Below are 25,051 nucleotides of genomic sequence, written 5' to 3'. Positions count from 1 at the left end.
CAGCCAGAATTCCTCATCGTCGCGAGCCACAGCACGGACAATTGGCACGAAATTCCTTGCAAGTGTTTAGCGGATACCCCGCTTCTCCGAAGAATGACAAGAAATAGCATAGCGAATGCCGGCCTACTACACAAAACTTTATTATTAATGCCCTAGTGGATACCAAGCAAGTGTGCTTGCAATAGTTACCCAATGAGTGTTTTGAAAAGGCTCTCAAAGGCCGCTCTTCTAGCTTTCACTGTGACTGTGCGGCGCCTACCGCGCAGGCCAGGCGTTTTTGTTATTGTCTAGGCTTAGATATGATAGGCTTGGTCATACTGCATAGCCAAATCCAATTGGTCGATGATAGATCGGAGCACTGATCACTGTTTCTTGTGTGTGCTAGGTCACAGCAGGTTTTATTGCTGCTCACTTTACGTCCCCGGGGGTCTTACTTGCACAACAACACCACGTTTTCATAAAGCGCGTGTGCAGAACAGCTGTATAATTCTTTCATAAAGCACTGTGCTCTTACATACGCAACGCCATTACAGACGCAACGTACGTAACTTTAAAACTCGCTATAAGAAATATAGACACCCGGCAATGCAGTGTACGAGATCTGATGGTAACGCCAGAACACACAGCCTAGCGAGTAGGCACAGCAAAACCGAGTCTCTCTAAGCGTAGCCTAGTGAGTAGACGCAGCAAAAGCGAACTTGCACGCGCATATCATTTTCCTTTAAGTGTGAATACACTTTATAAGCGACCACAAACCATCCACCGCCGTCGGCGGCGTCCGCAGTCTTCTCTCTATCTTTAAAAGATAGAGGACTTGGCGGGCCGCAGCGCGACGCTCTACCGAATAAGCCACGGACGCGACGCTGATATCGGTGTCAGTAACGCGCCTTATACCCCCTCCCCCTTCGCTCGCTCCTCCGCTCTCCTCGCTCGCTGCAGCTGCGCGCGCACCCCTCTCTCTCGCGCGCCCGCCTTCTCTCTCAGTCTCCCGTCGAGAGCGGGTCGTGAGGAGGAGTAAAGTTAAAATCCGTTGGCATTCGCCAGTGAGTTAACGTAAACTCCCCCGTGTGATCAAATTGCGATTCCCAGGAACCATTACACCATAAAGGCACCATAGTGTGATTAATAAATATAATAGTGCGAATTAATAAATACCCCTCATAGCATCACCCCGTGTAATCGCACTTAACCATGTTCACCCTCGGGGAAATGCTTGGGAGTTTTTTTAGTTGTGAGCAAGGGCGTCACGTCTGATTATGTAAGCGCTCAGGAAGCGTTCTTTGAAAACTTGCCAAAAAGGGCACTGTCACTTCAGCGTGTCACTGTGTTCAGCGAGCGTTCCATTTTCTTAGTATCCCTGGCGGTCGATACCAACAATGCTGAGGCGGCCCAAAGAGTTTCGTCGCGCCCTCTGGTCTACTGTACGGTGCCTATACACGTCCAGTCGCTTAATCGTAGTAAAGAGTCCTCATGTAGCTTCCGCAAGAGATTCAGTCTCTTCTCAAGACATGAGTGCAATTTGCAAAGGCGCACTTATTGCGGGCTTCACTGACCACACGTGCGCACTTCGCAGTTAGGTTAATGACCGGTTGCTTTGTGACGCAAAGAAAATATTCGCACCTTTTGAGAGGGACCGAGTTCCAACCTGTACTTCTGGACCATCCTGGCCACAGTGTACCTTATTTTCAGCAATGCCAGCCTCATTCCAACGCAGTTGCGAGGCCCAACGCCGAAGGGGATGTGTGCCGCTTTCGTAAATGCGGCTTCATTTCCCGATGAATACCTACGCAGTGAAAGGGCAAACAACATTGATCGATGAAGCAGCAAAACGACAAACGTTGCACATGACTCGGTAATAAGTCTTTTTGTATACACTCAGCGTATGAATATGCTCGAAAGAAGGTAGGTAAGGCCAGTTATACGTTTCATTTAAATCAGCGATTCATAGCTAACTTGAGTCATGTTGATCACCCGTCTCGCAACTCGCGGGACGGTCCTTAAATGAGGTCTACTGTGCCGCTTGATGCAAGGGAGAGATTAAACCTTCGAAAAAGTCCCGCACTTGTCATTTATTACCATTATTCGGCCGTGTTTTGAGTTCGGCTCCACCTGCTCCACTGTTTGAAAATGTGATAGTTGCGAAACCTCTAAGCTTCCGAAAATGCCAACTGGCCGCATGGTTCACGGCGACGACGATTGCTTCTGTCGCCATTAAATTGGAATATTTTTTAAAGAAAGTAAAACATGCGGCATCCATTACTTCCCACACTCTTGGCCAGTAAGGTGTGCGCTCTAATTTAGTCCACAGCTCGCTAAAACAAGTCGTGGGGCCAGTTGGTAATACGTTGTTACTTAAAACATTCCAGCGCCACTTTTGACAAAGAATGAACGGAATGAGAACGAAATAGATGCTGAAAAAAAAATAGACAGAGAACATCAATGAAAGAGAAATAAAGAAGTAAAAGGAGGCAAAAAAAAAGATAGGAAGAGGAAGCAAGAATCACGTATAATTTGACATAAATTCATTTAAACGCATTTTTTCAGGCCTCACTGAACATTTACTTGGCGCTTTCTTGGCCAGTCCCCTCGAGTGGATATATGACATGTTATAGAGGAGTCAAATCGAATTAAATCAACTCATCTAGCGACCAGAAACGCACTTAATAGTCCAGCCGTGCACGCGCAGTATAGCTAAGCCACATCCACGGACATTACGCGCAAGCTCCACTCTTCAGCCTGGCTGGTTGCACATGATCGTGTCCAGAGAGTCATAGAGCGTCCCAAGAAAGCCCCCAAGAAATAAGCCGACCATCTCGAAGCTAGACGTGTTGGTCTACGAGGAGTGCGAGTGGCGACGGGCCCGTGGTTGGCTGTGCCAAGCTTTGCGTGACATAGTTCAAGCTGCCCGCATTTACTGTTCCAAACTGTACACTGTTAAAAGAGGTTTCGTTCTGTTTCTTTGCAGGCAGACCTGCTTTTCTTAGGTATGCCTGCTTTCCTTGTGACGATCTTATGAACCAGCATAGTGTGTGTAAGAATGTATGGAAACATGAGCCTCACCTATCGGGATTAAATTCCATAGGGTTAGGGAAGTATCGCGGGTCCGTTAGTATCTGGTATAGCGGTGCCATGAAGTTTGTGCCAGCCTTGAACTTCATGCCATTGTACTCAAAGTCATCTTTGGCTTGCCGCGTCACAAACCTGCAAGAAGAATAACACGAGCATCAAGGGTCGATTGAGCATGATAGTAATGCGACAGTGGTATAGAGATCGTTTGGCAGAAACTCCGGTGTCCGTGCCGTTGGTTGTCAACGATGAATCGTCACCTCACTTGTGACAGAAAAATTCGTGAAGATAATAATAAGATCTGACCCCCGCATTCTAGAACGTCCCTTCACTCAACGCTTCACCTTCACTTGAGAAAGCCGATGGGAGCGCCCTCTCTAGGCACGGCAAGTGACTGTATATCAGCGATAATCTGCTGTGATTCTCGAGTAGAGCAGCGTCATTTTGAGCCGAGCTGTGGCGCAGTGCTCAACTATGTCAAGAGAAAGGTGAAAGTCGAGTCGAGGAGCGTTTGTGAATACGGGGGGAGTGAGCGTCGAACCCAGGTGGTCTACGCGTCAAGCAGGTGTTCTACCTGAGAGCCACGCTGTCCACTTCGGCGGAACAGTGGTATATAATGGTCAGCTGCTGACCCAAAGGTCGCCGGTTCGATACCGGCCGTGGCAGTCGTATTTAGATGGAGGTGAAATGTTGGAGGCCCGTGTACTGTGCGATGTTTGTGCGCATCAAAGAACACTAGATGGTCAAAATTTCAGGAGACTTTCACTACAGTGCCGCTCGTATTCATATCGTAGTTGTCGGACTTGTAACTCTATATTATTATTATTATTATTATTATTATTATTATTATTATTATTATTATTATTATTATTATTATTATTATTATTATTATTATTATTATTGGGATCTAGCTATTTTATCAAAACTGCTTCGAAAAAGAAAACTACATGATTGTCTTGTAGTGAAACGAGTCTCATTAACTCGTGTAAAATTGCGTGCCAGAGGCGTAGAATTGCGTCAGGCGACAAAACTAGGTAAGGACGGGTGAATTGCACAACGAGGGTTTGTTTTCGAAGCCCACCCATTACAAAGCACTCACATATGTTACATCATCATCAGGTGCAAAAGTATCAACAAAGGGAGCAACGGAGTATGTTTTCGTGTTGCTTTATGTACGCGTTGCGGGCCTTTCTCTGATTCGGAAAAGAAAAAATCATGACGTAATGGGCACATAGCAACTGCACTTGCAATAAGCCTCCTAAGATAGTTTGAAACGGCCAGTGTTACGCGCGCAGTCATTCGCTTCCCAACGGCACTGTCGAGGCATGCACCGATAACCAAATCTATAGGCTAGCATTGCGGAAGGCGATGTGCACGGGGCCAGATTGCGTATCACACCGCATACTTTTGAACGCGATGCTCAAGCGTGCTCCAAGTTTCTTTGAGGCATCAAGGATGAGTCAACCGCGGAAGTTTTCGATTTCAGCTTGTATCAGTCATGACGCACATTTCGTGAGGCAGAAAGTGTCTCATGCTTGAGAAGTTGTGCTTTATTGCAAGAAGGGGGTGGGTGGGTGGGGCAGCCTGGAGCTAGTGTATCATATGCATCCCGCGTGGCAGTATTTTGCAGCCCTTGGCACTGCGTCATAACTCCCCCCTACACTGTGCCCTCTTTCTTTTGCCCTTTTCTATCTGAACAAGGCGTGAGTTCGAGGTAGTTGGTAGTCCATGATAAACTACTTCTTGCCCAAAGTTTTTTAGACAACAGACTCAACAGGTACAAATGTTTGCGTCCGCCCATGTCTGTTGCGTCTCTTGTCAAAGAAATTTTGCGCAAGAAGTGGCTGATCATATCTGAAGACAAAAGTTGCAGTTTTGACGTCAAGTGGCATTTTGATGGGCAGCCTATGTTTTGTTGCAACTTTGTGACATCCGTGTTGAAAATAAAAATGATTTCGTATCTATAGTTTCACAAATTAGCATCAATTCGTCAAATTTTTACGCTTTGCCTGCATGTACCACTCTCCCCGAATTTTTCGTGTGGCCGCCCGCTGTATCAGCTTCATGCAACTTGTCCCTTCACCACAATAGGTTGGCGACCGCTGTTTTATTGTAACCTATATGGTTTGAAGCTTACATACTGTTATACTGCTTGCGTATTGAAGTTAATTTTATCTTTTATCGCGGACACCTTTTGCAACCAAACAATTATCTGTAAAGTGAATTGATGCTTTTAAGAACTGATGAATTAAAAGTACGTGCCAAGTTTCTTACTCATTACGATCGTGTGAAGAAAGTTTTTCTTTTTCTGGTTAGCCTGTTTTTGAAGAAGTAGAAAAACTCGAGACAGAAAAAAAGTTTCTTAGATTAGTAGCGTTCATCGCACTAAAAAAGATTGTGATTCACCTATGCTGGTTACCGCGACTGTACATAACTCTGCAACGTAACATAATACACCGCGATGTGCTAAGCAAGCCCTTTGATCGAATGTGGCGAGATGCGTTTAAAATTGCAAGTAGAAAATGCTTTTATGTGCGAAGAAATTATCTTGTCACATTCTTGCTTAGTCAATGAAGTTTTCTAAACCAAACTCCTTCGCAGTAACAACAGGCTGACAGTGTTGTGATAGGTTTAAATTTTCGTATGCTAGCATTGCAGTAACTTGAAGAGACTGTACTCACGTTAGTCCAGGTGGATAAAGGCGCAGCCCTTCGTCCACTACTTTTTCCAAGTACTTCAGCTTCTTCATAACTGTATCATAGTCTAAGAGACCCTAACGAGGTAAATAAGTATTCCTTGAACATTGTATCATATACAAGAGACGCACACATTTTTAGAACTTAGTCTTACACCTATGTGTTCTTTGTCTACTCGATTTTTTCATTCAGTAACGCGAAACAATCTAGTAGTGCTTTTTTTTTAGTACACAGACTTTTCTGAAGTGGAGATTTCATTGCCTAGCCAACAATTTTTGGCAAAAAGTATTTCGGGAATGCTGTACTGAGCCACGAATTAACTATGTTTTTCAAAGCTGTTATTATGAGTCTATGTGGGAGTTCCACACAGGAAACTCGACGTAGTGTTATTATTAAAGTTTAGAACTTCAATCTAACCCAGTCAATTTGCTTGCAAGAGCTTAACTATGCCTGAGTATATATCTCTGTTTGGCTTTTGATTTCATTTATTTTATTTCTTATCCCTTTGATCAGTGAAGCAGTCAAGTCAAATAACTCAAATCAAGCTGATGCCTTTCACGCTCATTTGTCCGAAATACGAATTAACTGTAGCATTTGGAGGGCTATCGTAACCATTAGTCATTCATTGGTGCAATTTAATGTGATTTTTTTCATTTATAATTTGACTTATACTTGAAATTCTTGAGCTAATGTAGTGTTTTATGAAGTCGTAACTACAATAAGAAGTTCATAATAAAAATCAGTGAGGCAAGTTTGTGTACAAATGCATAACTAAAAATAGTGCTACATTAAATTGAAATCTTTTTTCGCCATGTAGAGATGAATTCCTGATATTGCAGGCTTGAATCAAGCCTTACAGCTAATTTATTTTTCTATTACACAATATTCACATTCTGTAGCTTTTATACCTTTGCATTTGCTTCGGCGTGTATTTGATGGTATCGTCTGTATGTCTGTGTTATCTGTGTATATTACGGTGTACTGTAATGACTAGTGGAGATGTTTAAAAATTATCCCTAAGTGCCCACATATGATTAAATGTACCCCTGCCATGTAAAGTACATCTGATAGAGTGCATGTTCTGTTGCTTGCCCAGACCCCACTCTTATACTGCTTATAACCTGAATTTCTTACAGACAGAAGCTTCTCTGTCCTTTTTCTTTTTTTATACTAAAAGAGGAAGGCCTGTGTTTTGAGAGGTCCACAAGTATATAGCAGGTATCTGTGAAGCATTGAGAATAATGCCCGCAGGTACTTTCCGCATGACTTGAAAATAAACTTGACGTGTGTATACTGGAGAAAAAAAACTGTTGCTAAACAAAGACCGAAACAGGCTAGTAAGGCTCCTTTAGGGCATTCAACCACATCTGTGGTTACAATATTTGCGCGCTTGTCCACGTGTTTCTCTATCACTTTCATGCTAATTTTTAATTTGCCCCTAATGTCTGTCGGCAAGACAATATGTCAATTCTTCATCTTTTTATGCAACAAAATATGCCTTTTTTGTCTATAGGAATGTCAGGTAAAACATGCCACAACTACAAAAAATCACAGATAACAGTTGGATTCTCTTCCTTAAGCCGATGTAACTTACATGGGTGCCGACCGCATCGATGACCTCTTGCCGAAGCTTTTCTTGTACGTCCGGATGCTTTGCAAGGGCGAAGAATATGTAGCTTAGGCCTGTTGCTGTAGTTTCAAACCTGCGTTCGTTGGAACAACGTTTATCATAGCAGACTTATGCAATAGTTGAAATGAACGCTGGGATGACGCGTGCCGACCACTGAAGACGGTGTGATTAAAAGCGGCCCTATGAGGGATGTCTAGGGACATAATCTTTACGACAAGGGCGCCTGTTAGTGTTTGCCCGTGATTACATTCCTTGACCCCTGACTATTCGACTTCCTTACTATGCATTATGCAATCCTTTATTATTTTTTGATATTAGCTTCCGACGCGGGAGCGGCCTGCTACGTGGTAATAAAGTTTTTCCTAAATACCAAATAAATACCCAAATAAAGTTTTTCCATACCATACAATTAGGTGTTGAAGAGAGGGGAAAGTATAAGAACCACCAAGAAATAATTTGTGAAGTTCACGAAGAAACGTTTGCTTTAAGTTTAAGCATTTCATCCAGCTAACCAGTGCTTAATAACTATAGGGAGACATTCAGATCACTCTCGTGGTATCCCTGAAGCAAGCGTATAGCCGTGCCACAATTCCTAGTCTGCGTTATCAATTAACATTTAAACATATCCTTGAGGTCACTTCAAAAACTTCAAGACTATTTAGTTAGGATGTGTAATAGAATGTTGGTAATCTTACCCTGCTACGAAGAGTACTGAAGCGGCGTTTATGATTTCTTCAGTTGTTAGAGCTCTGGTCCTAAAGCTTCCTAAAAAAACGAAACGACAGCGAATGTTTAGTGCATACATTTTGAGACCTTAAATTTGTTTCCATAATAAACAAAAAAAAATGTTTTGGTTAGTGACATTGATACTAGGAAAAAGAATATAGAATCCATCAGAAGAAAGGTTAAGATGATTTTATATTTATATTTTTAATGATGAAATAAGCAGAAAACGCAAGTTAGGGCTAGACTGTGATCGCGTTTTTAGGCGCTGACACAGTTGTCTATAAGAGGGGGACGAGTAAGCATCACTACAACGCCCCCCCACCCCCCACCCCCCCGTTGTTCGAGTTCGAACGAGCATGAGCTCTGAAATTCATACAAAAATGAAAATTGAGTGACGACAAGAATTTCATAGTAACCTTCCTTTGAACCCGTGGCTTTCTGGGATAAAAGGTGGGAAGTCAACAGTTGTTTGGATGCAACATTAAGGAGGAGAAAAGGAGTGCCCCCCCCCCCCCCCTCTTGTGCGCACACCTGTGTTCTGAATATCCCACGGCAGCTTGGAGTTGTTTTTCCAACTGCTCAGTCACTTCCAAGCGACGTAATCGTATTTTTGTGGATCATATACACTGCGACATAACGAATGCTGCCACGTCAAAAAAAAATGATAAAACGCTACATTATGTTTTCACAGCGACCGACATGTATAAGTAGAATATATTTGCATGAGTTTACATTCGTGTGTTTTTATAAAGTTATTTGCTTTTGCACACATTTGAGTCACCTTCTTCGTTGGCAAGGGTGCTTGTGTTCTGCCACTCACATTGGCTATAACCGCGTGTGTGGCTTCAATGAAGTGGACGTTCTCCCTTTTCGAAGTGGTATTCAAATTAGCCACTGTTCACTTCCCTCAACACGTTGCTAGCCATTTCCTAGCATTACTTAGTTTTGTTTACGTTAAACTTATGCAATGAAAAGAAAACACCAATTTGAATATTTACCGTTGACAAATTTGTTGTCACGACATTCCTCTTGCACTTCGACGTACTCAGCGTCGAGGAGATTTTGTAAAATGTCAGGCTTCCGCAGCTGTAGGAGAACGAAAATTATAAACGGCTCGTTCGATGCAAGGCGAAAAATCACAATTAGTGCTTTAGCCTGATGACGCTATTCTGGATATTTAGACCAGAACACAATCTAAGACACTTTTCTCTGGTCATAACTGCGCATAGTTCCCATTTTTTCGCGTTTATTTAATGATTTATGGACATGCAATAGTACCTCGTCCGTCATAGATCTTCCTTATTCAATTAGGTAATCATTTTTGACGGTTAAAACTTTAAAAGTAATTTCGCAGAGATTCATTTTCGAACCAAAGAAATGTAGCCACCCACGCCAGGCATTTCACGCACTAACTTTAAGTAAAGCCGCTTTTCCAAAGTGTCATATGTACCATTATTCAATAAATACTAAAGAAACAATAAATATTTGGCAATGTATGGCTGAAACGCCTTTATGCAACACATCCTAAGCGATTCCCATTCCAGTAAACCCTCCATCCCTCTCTTTTCTTCTCTTTCTGATTCAAAATTAGCCTTCCGCGGTGGTCTAGTGGCTAAGGTACCCGGCTGCTGACCCGCCGGTCGCGCGATCGAATCCCGGCTACAGCGGCTGCATCTCCGATGGAGGCGGAAATGTTGTAGGCCCGTGTGCTCAGATTTGTGTGCACTTAAAAAAACCCCTGGTGGTCTAAATTTGCGGGGCCCTCCACTACGGCATCTCTCATATTCATATGGTGGTTTTGGGACGTTAAACACCACATATCAATCAAATCTAATTCAAAATTACATTATTTTCATTTTCCAGATGTCATAAAAGCAAACTTATCGACTCCTTTTAAAACTTGAAAAGGCGCGCACATGATCATAGCCTCGAATTTAATCAATACCAACTAGCCCACTTATCCGTGCTACTGAACCTTGATGATGTCTGTTAAACTAGCCTCCTTTTCTCTCACTCCCGCTTTCTCTATTTCTCTGGTGGTTAGTAGTGGTGATATTGCAGCAGATGGGCATGATTGCTGGCCTAGGTGGCTGAATATAGTTTCTTTAAATTGTAGTAGCCTCTAACCATGCTCACAATAGTGTACTTGGGAAATGTGCATAAAGTTAACGCAAGCATACAATACAGTATTCTTTCTTTATCTGTCATGTACGCATTTTTAATGCACTGTTGCAGAAATATATTCACTCACTGAGGGATCGCTCTTTCTCAGCTTGATGACCTTGGCTGTCTGCTCATTTAGGTTCTCGAATGTGTACTCTCCCAGGAGTGAAGAGAGCCAGTAGAAAGGCTTCATAAGTGGTCCGAATGCTGTCGTACTCTCTGAAGAATAAAAAGAAAGAAAAAGTGAATTAAGGTGAGTGAGAAAGTATTGTATGCGTGAGCAAATGTTTACCCGAGTCACAATCATTGTTCGTCATACCGGTGTCGATGCGCAATAAATAGAAGTCGATATTTGACATAATTAAAAATGACTTGTGATGGGAGTCAACAGTGCCTGACTACAAGATAATTACTTCCCGTATTCTTTCGTTGGAACTAGAATATGCATGACATGGAGCATGAGCATATACAACTTAGTAGAAATTTCGACATGTTGATACATTATCGTAGAAGAAAGTAGCGACGCAGAAACAAGATACATGACTACACTTTAATCAGAGCCAAAAGGCCGAGAAGCGATGAAACAAGATACATGACAGGGGCACTAACATCCGACATAATGTTTATATCCGAATTTGCATACATATACTACGTCGGCAGGGAAAAAACTATGACATGATATAACAAGCATACACAGATAATTTCCCATTTTGTGTCTTCCGGTGTTTGCGTTCACCGAGCGCTATATTCATCAATGGCTCGTAGACAACAACACGAGTTCATTCCGCCTGAAAGTTTTATTCATTTTGGTGAAACGGAGCAGATGATAGCACGAAGAATATACGTATTCGCCATAATGTACCAATGTACACGAGCTAGCTAGCCTGCCTGAAACCCTTGTGCATTAAATTTCTTTTACATCCACCGTTGCGTTCTGTATATTCTTTGTCCCGTCATTTGCGCTGTTTCGTCACAGTGTATACGTAAACCAACTAGCCCTCTGAAAGCCTTTGAGTGTTTTTATTCAGTATGGATTTTAATTAGTGGCCTCCTATGTGTTTCTTTCGTAGCTTCCATTGCAGGTCACTTGCTTACTCTGTAAAACTTGTTACGTATAGCACTCACGTGCGATCATGTGAAGAGGGCCCCTCATGGTGCCCCTTAGGGTGGCCTTGGCGATGACAATGAGAGGGTGGCCAGGATTCCCTTGAAAGCGATCGTCAATGCCGAATGATCCTCGTGCCACGTAATCCATGGAGAGCTCCTCCAGTTTGCGAAGCATGTGCACTTCTTTTCCTGTATCTGCGTGCTTTTCCAACGACTTTACGAATATGTCCGCATCTTCTTTGAGATGAGGCATCATCTGAAAAGTTTCGGTGGTATGCTTACACGACGCGTTTGTGAATTATTGAGATTGTATACACAGTGTCGTAACTGTTTCAGGCTGTACGTTGCAGTGTTGAAAGTAGGCGAGCAGCAACGGATCCTATAAACTGCACATCGCTAATTATCTAACCAAATGTTGTGCTTTCAAAACAATCAAGACGAGGACTTGGCTTTACGAGCGCTTACTTTGTTTTGTCCAAATTATACAATGGCATATGTTATTTACCTAGGAGTAAATCACTATACACCCATGCATCTCACTCAACACTAATTTGCAACACACAAACTCTGAACAGGAATGCATTGTTTCTACAAAATAGCTACTCCTGTCGATAATGAGAGCAAAAACAAATATCGACATTAACATTATCCACGAACAATATTTGGCTGAAGAAAGGACCATTGACCCGAAATTTCGAAGGTGACATAAAAAGCGAGGTAGACTTATGTGGAGACATACACAACATCTACGAGATGTAAAGGGCAAATGTAGTCTAGGACATATTTAAAATCAATTTTGAAGTGCATGCCGTGCCACTGAGCGAGGTGCGGAACCCCCCGGGATACCGACATCAACGCAGGGGCAATTTGAACAAGCCTACGTCTTGAGATTGTGTTGGCTGGTTGCTGGCATGCACCTTGCGCTTGCACTACCTTTCATTTCCTCCTCCGTGCCTGTGGCTTCGCGAGTGATCGCTGTTCTAGCTATAACTTCGGTGCCAACGTCAGTGTTTTGTGTGCTCACGTGACCGGCTGTGTTTACCTTGCCCCCTAAACTGCTCCGGGCTATCTCGGTGCTCTTTGAAACCGGAACTGATACTGGGCGCTCCAAGAACGTCTTTCAATAAACAACCGTGGCACACTTGTGCGATACTTCACCGTGAGTACGTGTCACGTACTAAAAGGTCATCAATAAAATCGTAGCTTTATGTACACCTGCTTCAGCTTGTTGGCACTCATTCCGTAGGTCACCGATGACCGAATACTTTTCCAGGCTGATCCTCCAATGTGCATGATAGACTTTTTCAAGTCGGGATGCATTTGGTCAGTCATCATCGTAAACTGTAAAAAGAAGAAACATTTGTGACCACATTGTAAGCGATGAAATATTCATCTTATCAAAACACGTGTTTCTGTTAGGACTAGCATGCACTAACAATACTGTTTAGCGAGTTTTGTCGCTTACTTATTTTCGGCTTGAGAGACTACAGTCGGTGAACTCTCGGTTAAAATCTACGAACTGTCTTTCAGTTACCATCCCAGCCAAGAAGCTCGGTCTCAAAACCTATACAAAAGCAATATTTTAAGAGCAATGAGCGATGTGTCACAATTCTGACGGAGCAACAACCATTAACGCGGCTGTTCCCAATTGTGTGTTCGTGTTCAAACGCGAATACATCAAGCTGATCATCTCTTTTACTGGTACTGCCTAACTGTTCCGTTACCGTGAGAAAATGGTTAATTTTCATATGTCTCTGGAAGATATATCTTTTGCCGGTCCGATAAGTGATCCAGCCCGCATTGTGGCATACCAAATTTGCACAACGAAATGCTCTTTCCAAGATATATGTGTTAGCAACCGAAATAATTTGGAATGAATAAAGACGTGAGAAGTGTGAATTGTGGTTGCCAGTTGCTAAACAGCGCATCAAAAACAATACGTGCAACAATATTCAAATCAAAGAAAATTCAGAATATACATTTTGCAGATAAATGACCCTGGGACATGTTCAAAAAATAATAAATGTTGTACAGAATGTTTTTGTTCACATAGACAAAGAAAATCCATATCAAGGTGCTGCTTCATTGTTCGTGCCATGCCGTGAAGCATTGCTTGGTTTTTCACGTGAGGCACAAGTAAACTTGTACACTTTTTTGTAGTTTTGTTGTTTTTTGCGATAATAGCTGCAGTGTTGCAATAAATATGGGTGCCCGTGATGTGTATGATTTCTGCATAAAAATATGTCCAATTACCTTCGCTATTTCGTCTATCGTGACCTCTTTCATGAACCACTTCACTCCACATAGGTTGGCGTTCCAGTATGTGAATCCAAGCATATTTATTAGCATTTTCGTACATCGTTTTTAAAATTAAAGAACAACATGACATGTAGCGCTAAAACTTTCGGCGCTCTAGTGGCCTTTTCGTCGTGAGGAGAAACTCTGCAGTCGGCGCCAGCGCACCGCGCCCCAGCGACGTGTGTACTTCGCACGTAACCAGAGTAACTATAAGATTGTGCACAAAGGCCAGATGCTACGCACTTGCGGTCGTAAAGAAAACAAACCCATGAAGTGCTCCGGATGTCTCAGGCAGATTGAAAACATCTTATCCGTAAGACTAGAAACTGAGGTGCTGTCATCCTCGGAATCTAAGTCTCTAAGCTGGTCCTTTCTATATCCAAGTTAAGTTTAGAAGATGGTTTCAAGCGGTGCGTGTTCTTTTTTTTTTTTTTTGCAGCGCAGGTGCGCACTTATGCATGCTTGACGACGGTGCCATAGGAGCGACTAGTGACACTGAATCCGGCCATGTGTTTGATATAATAATACAAGCGAAACCAATGTTGCTAGAAACTGGCTATGAAGGCCACCTCCACACTCTATACATGCGGCGGACCTTCGGGATTAATTTCTGTGGAATAAATTTACCCCAACTCCTAGCAACGGCTCTCTAAAGAAGAGCTGGCATAAATATCTGACAGTTATTACTGCTCAACACTGCCGGATTGCGAAGCCGAAATCTTATTTTGATATTTGACTTGCAGATGTTCTTACGATTACAAAAACTTGATGTTGCTGTACCATAACCATGAGCGGCACGCATTTCTGTCAAGTTCGCCAGTCGAGTACATTTGCCAACAGCGTACACACATGGGTTCACTCAATGGTCTGTCAGCAACCGCTATTTTGCCGAAATGCACAAACTAAAATTGATTCTGAAAGTTGAGTGGCTGGACTAACTATTAATAAGTGCTGGCGCACGACAATTAAGTTCAAGTTGCAAAATTCGATGATTGAAAGCGCCGATCAGCGGTGATCGATTTGAACAGGCATGGTAACGTGAGATTTGAGTGGGATTCATGGTATTATCTGTAAAAAAAATAATCGTGAGTAGTCAGTACTGTTTGGGAACTGATTGTGTACATACGCATGTGTAACTGACGCTGGCTTCCTTTCACATACGATAAAGGAACTCACGTGCATGATAAATATTATCTTACAATACTGATAAGGGTCGTGGTGCGAAGAATGGAAGCAAAAGTACACGCGCGCGCGCGCGCACACACGCACACACACACACACACACACACACACACACACACACACACACACACAAAGGCGGGGGAGGGGGACAACAAATACTACCAGCGCTGTATCTATGCCTGCTAATACATGCTTGCAAGAACCCATGATAGTACTAAAACATGAATGTGGTACATCCTAAGTACAAATTTTAACTCAAATATGACGTAGGTATAGTGAAGAAATGAGATTTCTTGAATCAACGAAACGCAAGAAACGTAGAACAAATACATATTGGTATTAGGATGAGGACTAAAAAGTTCAGAATTGGCGCATTGATATAAAATATGTTACTATTTCAATGTAATCACAATGCGTGGTAATATCGAATCATTTTGATCTATACCAGCTTTCTTGCAATAATTGTTTTGACGGATGGCAAGTTTGCTTCAGCTTCGGTGTAGGGTAGCAGGTTATTAAATGTGAAAATTATATCACAAACTGACTGCAGGCCAGATTTTGCATTTCGCATGCGTGAAAGGCCAGAACACTGTAAGACAAATAAATGAGTGATGCTATATGAATAGGCTGGCACAGAAGCAACAGCGTCATCAGCCAAAGTACTTTTTTTTCTTACCTAAAACAAGGTATTTTACCTCAAGCATTTCAATTATGAAACTTTATAAACCTTGTAAATATGCCGTCATGTGCAGCCACTTCAACTAAATCTAGCCGTAAGAAGTTTGCAAGACGGAACCTGCAAATACTCACACCTCGATCAACGAAGTTCTGAAAGTCTCGTACAAAGATGTGTTCTACAAAATTTATGTCTCTGCTCACGACAAAAGGAGCATCGCCATTGTAGAACCTGCGCAGTAAAATAGAATAAGTTTTTGTAAAATTTCATCCACAGGCTGCCTTGATGCATCTTCGCTTGCGATATTGCGCTAAATCTGGCAACCACGCAATATGACAACAATCACTCGAAAATAACTTCTTCACACACTTACCCAAAAATGTCCCCGTATTGCTCAAGCCATTTTCCTATTACTTTGTACAACTCCTGTTGGAATCGAAATAGAAAAATTGCGTTAAGACACTGTCCACAAAGCTGCAAACACCTTGAAAGTAGACCAGCGCTGGTACGTCCATTGTTGGCAAATAATTACTCAATATGTATTAAACATTTTGCCGTATTCCTACGTAGATACTGGGCTCTTACCTAAACCTCATTAACAAGTCTTTCATATCTGCTTTTCGTGTTGTTTTCTTTCTTTTGTATGATAACGCAATAATGGTCTTGCTGCGATCGATTGCTATGAGTGTTTTATTCTTTTTTTTATGCAAGTCATATGTATCTCTAAACACTGTGTCGAGGAGAGCAAGAATGATACCTCTGTCATTGGTCTTCAAAAAATGGTTGTGTTTTTCTTTAATCATTTTTACTTGAAGCAACGTATGATTGCAAACTTGCACTTTTCCTATAGCTTTGGCTCTACAATGTATTAGAATAAATTATCAGCACATATTTTTCCCACTGCTGAGTGTCAAGTATAGACGTGAGCTGTCAGAAAGCTACGCAAACGACAGTCCTAATTAGTTGATTAAATATTTAAGTGTGTTGTGTTCCTCCGTGCACTGCTCTTTTGCACACCTGACTGTAATCAGTCAATGTATGAGTCTGTCTTACCATAGAGTGATACTCCTTGAGATTTCCCCAGATTAGGCTTGGTTTCGGTCCCGGAATGCCAATCCTCTCGAAGTAAGAGAAGTGCCATCGACGCCATCTTAGGAGAAACAAAAATATGCGACATAAACTGTAGAAGAGCTGTGATCTTATTGGTACATGTATTTACTTAACTATTTCGACATCGCTTGAAACTACGGGCGAAGGAACAGTAGCACGAGCGTGCCATTCTCTGCTTCTGTTCCTCTATATTTAGCTCTGCGCCCGAGTATTGAAAATCAGCTCCATCCTTTTTTCTTCTCAAACTTCAAAAAAAAATCACAGAGTTCCTTATGCATTCACCTAAGGTGACTAGAAAAGAGAAGCAATCTTTCTTATCTCACAGTCAATCTACTAATTTACAACTCCCCTTCCCTGCGAAAGATTTCTACTTGTAACATGCCTTTGCATGGCCTCCTTGATCGGAGACATTGTGACCATTCTGCGTCTTACCTATTTTTGCAGTGCCTCCATGATCGGTCACTCTAGGGCCAAGCGATGATGTCATGGGATGACGCCACCCTGTGACGTTGCGTTATGTTGCGCTATAGTGACGTCCTGATGGCGACATATGACGTCACAATTTTCTGCGATCTCTGACGTAAGGGTGACGCCACATGTTAGCGTCATCACGTGAAGATTCTTGCGTGAATCGTGTTGGCGCAGACGCAGATAGTCGTTTTTGGTCTTTGATGAGGCTTTTAAGGCTTTTGTTTTAATAAATAAAAAACTGTTGTCATCATTTATAGGCGACCACTACGTTTTTTTGGTACAAAAGTTTTCTGTCTGACAAAATGTGATGTTTGGCTCACACAAGCGTCATATAAATTATCCTCAAGAAGGCATTGAATGCTTTTCAAAGGTCCGGCATTTAAAGACATCCACTTTTCTTGAAATTAACAACAATCATGAGTGAAGGTCGCTGGAGCTAAATAAGCGAGATATTGTGAGTTGGCTGTGGCTTCGGACGTTGACAACCCGTTCGGTTCTGCTTTGATTTAGCAGCTGGAGAACTTCCAAATATAAAAAAAATACTGTGAATACTTTAGTTATCTACTGCAAAAAAAGTCATTAAGTGATATTAACGATAAGGGTCCACTGTGCAGGGGTCGATGAAAACTGAATTGGTACCCGATCTTCTGTGCAGATAAAGCACTTCAAAGTTCTTTGACTTTCCAACGGAGTCCTCAGTGTACCGATATAATTAAAAGCTCTCAACAAAAATCAAGAAGAATGCTGTGATTCGATAGCCCTACAACATTATGCAAAACAGCTGGGCACAACGACTTGAGATTGTGCCCGATTAAAAATCTTTTAACGTATTTGTTGGAAAAGAAGAGAAATAAACGTGTGCAGGCTAGTACTGCAAGAGAAGAGGAAGAAGTTGGAAACAAGAAACGGTGTTCGGTCTGGTTTATTCGCCGATCGAGAGTTTTCCTTTAGTATTCGGAAGGCACTACAGCTGACATGTCATTGACCCCCCGGTATTTCGCGTTGAATCTTGCCTTTTGAGGTTCAGTGTTGCATTTCTTATCAGTTGAAACGGCTTGGGTAAAAATTTCCGTTTTTTGTTTACAAAATATGGAGAAAGAAACATAATTCGATTAACGAATTCCATGCTCGGCTGTGTTCGACGCGAAGTAGCTACTTGGAATGGTGAGAGCTTCGTGAAATATCCCATTCGTACACATTGCATGTGCAGGCTGAACAAACACAGGCACTCCGAATAACAAGTTACCTGAAAATTCGGCTGACTTCAGTGTCTCCGAGAAAGACCAAGAATGCCTTTCTTGTGTTCAATAGCAGAGCCATTATTCTCCAAATGTCGCTAGCATGCTATGCTGCCAGAAAAGCGCGGTGACGTAAATTCAGAGCAGCTACTACGGTGATAAGACGCATAAGACATGTATCAAGTGATCGTACGATCGCAAACGTTAAACGTATATAATTTTCTACTTGCGTAACTTGACCGAGTAGTAGAAAGTGAAGATAGTGAGGTAACGCACAGCGCTTCCGTTCGCGGTAGCAAAATGGGAGTACACACACGCTTACTCTAAAGCCCCACCAAGTTTTTACAGCTGTGCTAGTAACTACTTGTGGATACTGTGAAACCATATATTGGCAAAAATTAGGACAGGTCCGTCATGGTGGTCTAGGGGGTAAGGCACTCGGCTGCTGAACCGCAAATCGCGGGATCGAATTCCTGGCGCGGTGGCTGCATTTTCGATGAAGGCGAAAATTCCATAGGCCAATGTTCTCACTCTTGGGAGCACAATAAATCACCCTAGGAGGTCGAAATTTCAAGACCCCTTCACTATGGCATCTCTCATATTCATATGGGGGTTTTAGAACAATAAACCCCACACATTATTAAAAACGAGGACAAAATGGGGGGAAATAGTGGCAACGTCTGCTGTCGGCCTTTTTGTTATTCTTCCTCCTCTTTTTCTTCCCAGTACACTAATTCACAATACTCTATAGAACCAACGTGTACACAAGGCAGAGAGCAGTTATACACCACTTTCGCACTGGTCATAAACCGAAATCTTTGTTCACCACACTTAAACCGTTTCTTTGCTTTTTTTTTTCTGCTTGCTCTTTAGTTAAAGCCATTTTCAAAGGGATGCATGTCGAAGCTGTCGTAGTAGATTCACTTTCACTAATCACCCTCTTTCGCGTCTTTCGCCTTAAAAAACTTCATTACTACACGCCTCACTGCCGTGGCCTTGGATGTTTTCTCTATGTAAGTGTTTTCTCTCTCTCTCTCTCTCTCTCTCTCTCTCTCTGTCTTATTTCCTAAGCAGATCTTCGGCATGCAATAATGACTCTAACGAGCACGTCTACTGACGCCACTTATTGCATCAAATATTCAAAGATTGATTGCTTGTGCAATTTGCGCGCGAAAACTGACTGGTGCATGCGAGGGATAAGGTATTCTCGAGGTCACACACCGTGAGCCCACGATGGGACTTCCTTATGCGTGCTGGGCGGTGATCATTTCCGCCGGTTGTTCTTATACGACAGTGATGTCATAACAGCAGCAGCATCGGTTCACACAGCAACAGCGGCCACTTTGTTTTAGTTTCTTGCCGGTTCAGTCCCTGGCAATCGTTAATGGGGATTGTTCCTCGGCGAAACTGCCTGAGCATCCACATTAGGCAGCAGGTTTAGAGCATGATGTTTTCAGGGAAGAGAATGTACCTGCGTGCTTCTGGTTATAAGTCATATGTAGCAAGCTCTAGTAATGTGCTGCAATATAAGCAATGCGATACGAGTTTATCATGTTCTCTGCACACTTTCTTTCAAAGGAGCTCTTGTGCTTTGCACTGTTTGCTAAAGCTAAAAATATTACTGATAATAACAATTTACGAGTCTTTCACGTGCCGAAACCTTCGTATGGTTATGAGGCACGCCTTAATGGGCGACTCTGCAAACCTAGACTGTGCGGTATTTTTTGCCTGAACTGACATAGCACGGTACACAGGCCTCAAGCGGTTCACCTCTAGCCTTTCACCTTCATGGAAATGTGATGACCGCCATTGTTTTTGAACCCGCGGGCTTCAGGCCTTCGGTCCGCCGAGGTGGTGTAGTGGTTAAGGTTCTCAGCTGCTGATCCGAAGCTTGCGAATTCGATCTCCGACGTGGCGCTGATGTTTCAATGGAGGTGAAATGGTAAAGCCACGTGCACTGTGCGATCGATGTTAGTGCACATTAAAGAACACCACCAGATGTTCGAAATTACCAGAGCCCTCCAATACGGCGTCTCTCATAATCATATCATGATTGTGGGGCTTAAAACTTAGATATTATTAAGGGTTTCGACTCTGGATCTCCTCAGCTGAACGGTGTGTCAATTGTTACAGCGCTCTTAACCGAAAAGAATTAATTACACCATAAAGCCGTTCTGACTGGCCTATAGTTGCAAATCTGTTGCAAGCAGTTGACATGACTTTTTTTCTTCGTGGTCAGATATTTTTATTTTATTACCTTCGGATCATCAGCTGATGAGCTGAGCACCTTAACTGCTTGTACCACAGCGGCAGACCTGAAAGGATTACGTAGGCCGGCCCACAACAACAGCAATATTACGTTTTACCCCTTAGGTCAAGCTTGAAAATCACACTGTTATGCTAGTTTGCAAATTCAATATTGTGAAGAAAATATTGATTTACAGGTACAATATCTCCCCGCCACGGTGGTCTAGTGGCTAAGGTACTCGGCTGCTGACCCGCAGGTCGCGGGTTCAAACCCCGGCTGCGGCGGCTGCATTTCGGATGGAGGCGGAAATGTCGTAGACCCGTGTGCTCAGATTTGTGTGCACGTTAAAGAACCCCAGGTGGTCAAAATTTCCGGAGCCCTCAACTACGGCGTCTCTCATAATCATATGGTGGTTTCGGGACGTTAAACCCCACAAATCAATCAATCAACTGGTACAATATCTCACGGTGATTATGCATTTGGGCTGCAACGCATTGTGTCGGGGTATTCAAACAATGCGATGGGTGAAGTGTTGGGATTTGTCAAGACATGAGACCGAAGGAAGACGAACATTTGTACTGACAACCACGATTGGCGTAATAGCTGAGCGAACGATTTCCCGGAGCTCTTCGTAGGAGTGTTTGTAGGAAATTCCATGGCATCAACTGTTTAGCGTCACGTGCGTGTGCGTGTCATTGTCTGCCAGGACAAAGTCACACAAAGTGCCACAGATTTTCTTACAAGGACGCATGGTGTTATCGTGTCCGGCACCGATAGCGTGTGAGCACTTCCTTTGTCGCTTTATTATTTTATCTTGACGTTTGTGTCACATGAGAGTACAGTCACGGTGTCAATAAGAGTCAGTACAAAAACACGTTGTGTGTGCTACGTAGAAGCTCTGTTAGTTCAGTTAAACTGTCAACAGCGCGGCACCATTTTTTCCTCTTCTTTATTGAAATTTTGAACGCCCAATTTTTATTCTACCATGCGTAGCATCTTGAAGTTTCAAGCGGTCTCGCACTGTGCTTCACGTTTGTCACAGTGAAAGACACAAATCATATTTTCACATTAGAAATGCGTCCATCTTGCATCATTTGATTGACTCTTCGCGTGATAGCCGTGACAACCTCATCAGTATGGCAGGTCACGTCGTTAGATTTTATTTTAATGATTAACCGAATAAAAAAACGTTAACAGTCAGACTGTCAAGCAAAAATGAGTTGTGTGGTGTGAATTAGTACCGGCTATGAATAAGTGCTCCACGTCAATTAGCTAATATTACTGGTTGCAAGCCTTCAGTCACTGAACAAGAAAAATGGGCTAGTCGAAAACCAAATAAATGCATACAGAAGAGCTTCCATGTTCAGTTCGAGTGTATTTTGACAACTAAGATAGATGGCCGGTAAATTGCTTTCGGGAAATTCGCAAATTGTGGCAGTCAGAATGGCTTGATTCTCTGCACTAAAGAAAACATAACAAATGGCAGTCCCTTCAACCCATGAGATCCGAGAAAAAATCCTGAGCACTTATGTTTTGTTCACTCTTGGCTAATTTTTGTTTTCTCTTTATTTTACTTCAACGAACTTTAAAACATGATTCACTAATAGTTATCATTTTACACACCTTTTTTACCCGTAATATACGTGTGGTTCACATATAATTACCCTTTATTTTGATTAAGTTCCCCAAATTCTACATCTGGTTCACCTTTTACACATAACGGTCACTTATCATTTGACACACAGTTGATATATGTATTCACTTCAATTAACATTGCATTCACCTGTAATTAACTTTGAAAATTACCCATACATAGCGGACAAGTGTCTTGCGTCACGTTCGTTGAGATTAGATTTTTCAGCGCCGTACTTTACAGTTATGACTCATGAGCCATATAACGAAATGACGCTTACGAACAGCTCAATTCACTGAGCTTACCACTCTTAATGAGATTGGCCTTGAATTTGTAAATATTTTGCATGACATCAATAAACGGTAAATGTGGCGTCTGTATTAACCCTCGCGTGTAAGACATGCGTGGTCGGTGTCATAGACCTTCATCCACCAGGCTGCTCTTGACTCACATAAGTCACACTTTTTGCGTATCACACTGCTTTGGGAGCTTGAAAACATACCACCATTTCAACATGATTAATAAAATGTTGCGCTGATAGTACAAGAATTCACAGATGCACAAGCTTGTGCATCTGTGCAAAGACTGAACAATATGGCTTCATGTAGTGAATAAATTGTGATGATTGAAATGATATATTCTACTCACCACCGTTGATTGATTGATTGATATGTGGGGTTTAACGTCCCAAAACCACTATATCATTATGAGAGACGCCGAAGTGGAGGTCTCCGGAAATTTAGACCACCTGGGGTTCTTTAACGCGCACCCAAATCTGAGCACACGGGCCTACAACATTTCCGCCTCCATCGGAAATGCAGCCGCCGCAGCCGGGATTTGAACCCGCGCCCTGCGGGTCAGCAGCCGAGTACCTTAGCCACTAGACCACCGCGGTGGGGCTACTCACCACCGTGTGTTAGTGATTATGGCGCTTATTGCACTAATAGTGATTATTGCACTAATAGTGATTATGGCTGTTAGTGATTATGGCACTAATCATCTGCCAGATCGCCGGTGAATCTTAGGCCCCAATCCTCAAAAATATTGACGTGTCGAAAACCAAACCAGGCATATAGCACAATTTTTCTTCTTATGTGATGGCGTAAGAAAAAAGTCACGTCAATTGCTTGCAAATGATTCGCAACTGGCGCAGTCAGAACGGCTTCATGGGTTAATTTAATCTTCTAAGTTACAAGCGTTTTAACAATCGCCACTTCCTTTAGCTGAGGAGGGTATAGTCGAAATGCTTAATATCTGAGGTTTTAAGTCCCAAAATCGTATGTGTATGAGAGCCACCGTCGTGGAGAGTCCGGAAATTTTGACCATCTAGTGGTGTTCTTGAACGTGCACCGAGATCGCACAGTACAGGAACCTCCACCATTTCGCCTCCATGTAAATGTGACCGCCAGCGCCGGAATCGAAACCGCGCCCTTCGGGTCAGTAGCCGAACACCATAACCGCTGCTCTACCGAGGCAGACACGAGTCCAAATCTTGTCCTTTCAGGCTCAATTCGATGTTGATTCACGACTATGGGCTCCCTTTCATTCACTTTTCTTGTCCGAAACATTGACTCAGCACTGACGCACGTGTTAGCTTGTCGATCTCAATGGCTTCTCTTTTATCTGCCGCTTGAGTTTGTCACCTCCTATCACCGTGACGGATATGTGCGGGAGATATATACCTGGCTTGCGCAGTCCATGCAATCAGCTGTCAGGTGAGATCAACAACGAAGGTGCACTCGCATCAATGCAGCTTCAGTGGTTCTCTCAAGAAAAGAACTTTCACAATGTCCCGTCGTTTCTCCTTTCGTCCTCGTGTTGCTGCGTTGTTTTGAAGATGAACTTTCATATCTTAAGGGCTAATCAGTTCGTGAAAAGGACACTAGATGCCAACCTTTGCTAGATGCCTGTTGGCGCAACTGGTTATTTCTTTAGCCGTGAGCAGATGAATACAATTTTGAATTGTTAGTAGATCGACGTTCTTGTCTGTCTTTTCCTTGTCCCTCGTTTTTAGGTTTCGCGGCTCAAACCACTGTTACCTGTGAACCAAACAGCTGCGGTGAGAACCATTTGAACAATTCATTTTAATTACGTTTCGTTCGCATTTATTTAATTTCAATTCTCGTCCGCAAAATGTAGGTGTACGCGCCACATGCTTCTTTTTGTACCTATTCCTATTGTGGACGCTGGAAGCCGTGTTTTGCGACCTATGATGCGCCTGTGATTTTCTCCTTCATAACGAAACTTTTCGAAAACAATGCTAAAGAACCATTCAGTTTAGCGAGCTTGCCATCCGTAATACGGCCGACCGCAAGTTTATTAACATTTTTCCGCATAAGGATGAGAATAACAAGAGAATAATATACTTTAAACGCCGTCTCTGTCATATCTCGCGCGTGTATGACATTCACTCATATAAGGCGGGTTCACATCCTCCCCCAACAAGCTGCCCTTGACTCACATGAGAAGCGTCACCAGTAGCAAGACCGAGAGAAGCAAGAGAGCACCCGTAACCAACATAGTCGCGTGCACGTGAAGTATGCACGAAGGCCCCGCTACTAACGCGCTTTTATGGCCTCCGGTGGCGAGAGGAAAAGCCGGCAGCAGAAGACACTTCCCCAGTTTGCCTATCTACCTCCTCCCCACTTTCGCTTTCACGCACATACTGCTCGTGTCGTTCGCGCTGCTGCGTGCAAGTCGAGTGAAATATGTTGACTGTTAGCCGAAAATCGTTCTTAGCTTCGGTTTTAAGCGCCTACCTTACGATGTGCTTATGAAGCACTAAGTTGTTGTGAGCTCCGAAAATA

The 25,051-nt window shown here is 42.8% G+C and overlaps 1 protein-coding gene across 2 annotated transcripts in view; it reads right to left on the bottom strand.

Moving 5' to 3' along the window:
* Positions 1–24,809, bottom strand: part of LOC119169215 (cytochrome P450 3A14-like) — a 28,027-nt gene extending 3,218 nt beyond the window's left edge. The window contains exons 1-14 of one of the 2 annotated variants that reach the window (XM_075881872.1): positions 24,706–24,777; positions 17,087–17,155; positions 16,598–16,694; positions 15,918–15,970; positions 15,679–15,775; positions 12,604–12,729; positions 11,407–11,644; positions 10,370–10,500; positions 9,117–9,204; positions 8,088–8,157; positions 7,357–7,465; positions 5,748–5,839; positions 3,061–3,201; positions 1,621–1,783 (exon numbers count right to left, since the gene is read on the bottom strand). In XM_075881872.1, the coding sequence (XP_075737987.1) occupies positions 1,621–1,783; positions 3,061–3,201; positions 5,748–5,839; positions 7,357–7,465; positions 8,088–8,157; positions 9,117–9,204; positions 10,370–10,500; positions 11,407–11,644; positions 12,604–12,729; positions 15,679–15,775; positions 15,918–15,970; positions 16,598–16,600 (1,311 nt within the window). In that variant the 5' untranslated portion in view covers positions 16,601–16,694; positions 17,087–17,155; positions 24,706–24,777. Of the gene's footprint in view, positions 1–1,620; positions 1,784–3,060; positions 3,202–5,747; positions 5,840–7,356; positions 7,466–8,087; positions 8,158–9,116; positions 9,205–10,369; positions 10,501–11,406; positions 11,645–12,603; positions 12,730–15,678; positions 15,776–15,917; positions 15,971–16,597; positions 16,695–17,086; positions 17,156–24,705 lie in introns of both variants that reach the window. The other variant, XM_075881868.1, reaches the window with a different exon arrangement.
* Between the last annotated feature and the right edge of the window lie 242 nt (positions 24,810–25,051).

The sequence above is a fragment of the Rhipicephalus microplus genome, chromosome 2 (genome assembly GCF_043290135.1).
Source record: "Rhipicephalus microplus isolate Deutch F79 chromosome 2, USDA_Rmic, whole genome shotgun sequence".
Classification (NCBI taxonomy): domain Eukaryota; kingdom Metazoa; phylum Arthropoda; class Arachnida; order Ixodida; family Ixodidae; genus Rhipicephalus; species Rhipicephalus microplus.
This window is presented reverse-complemented; position numbering and strand designations above follow the sequence as displayed.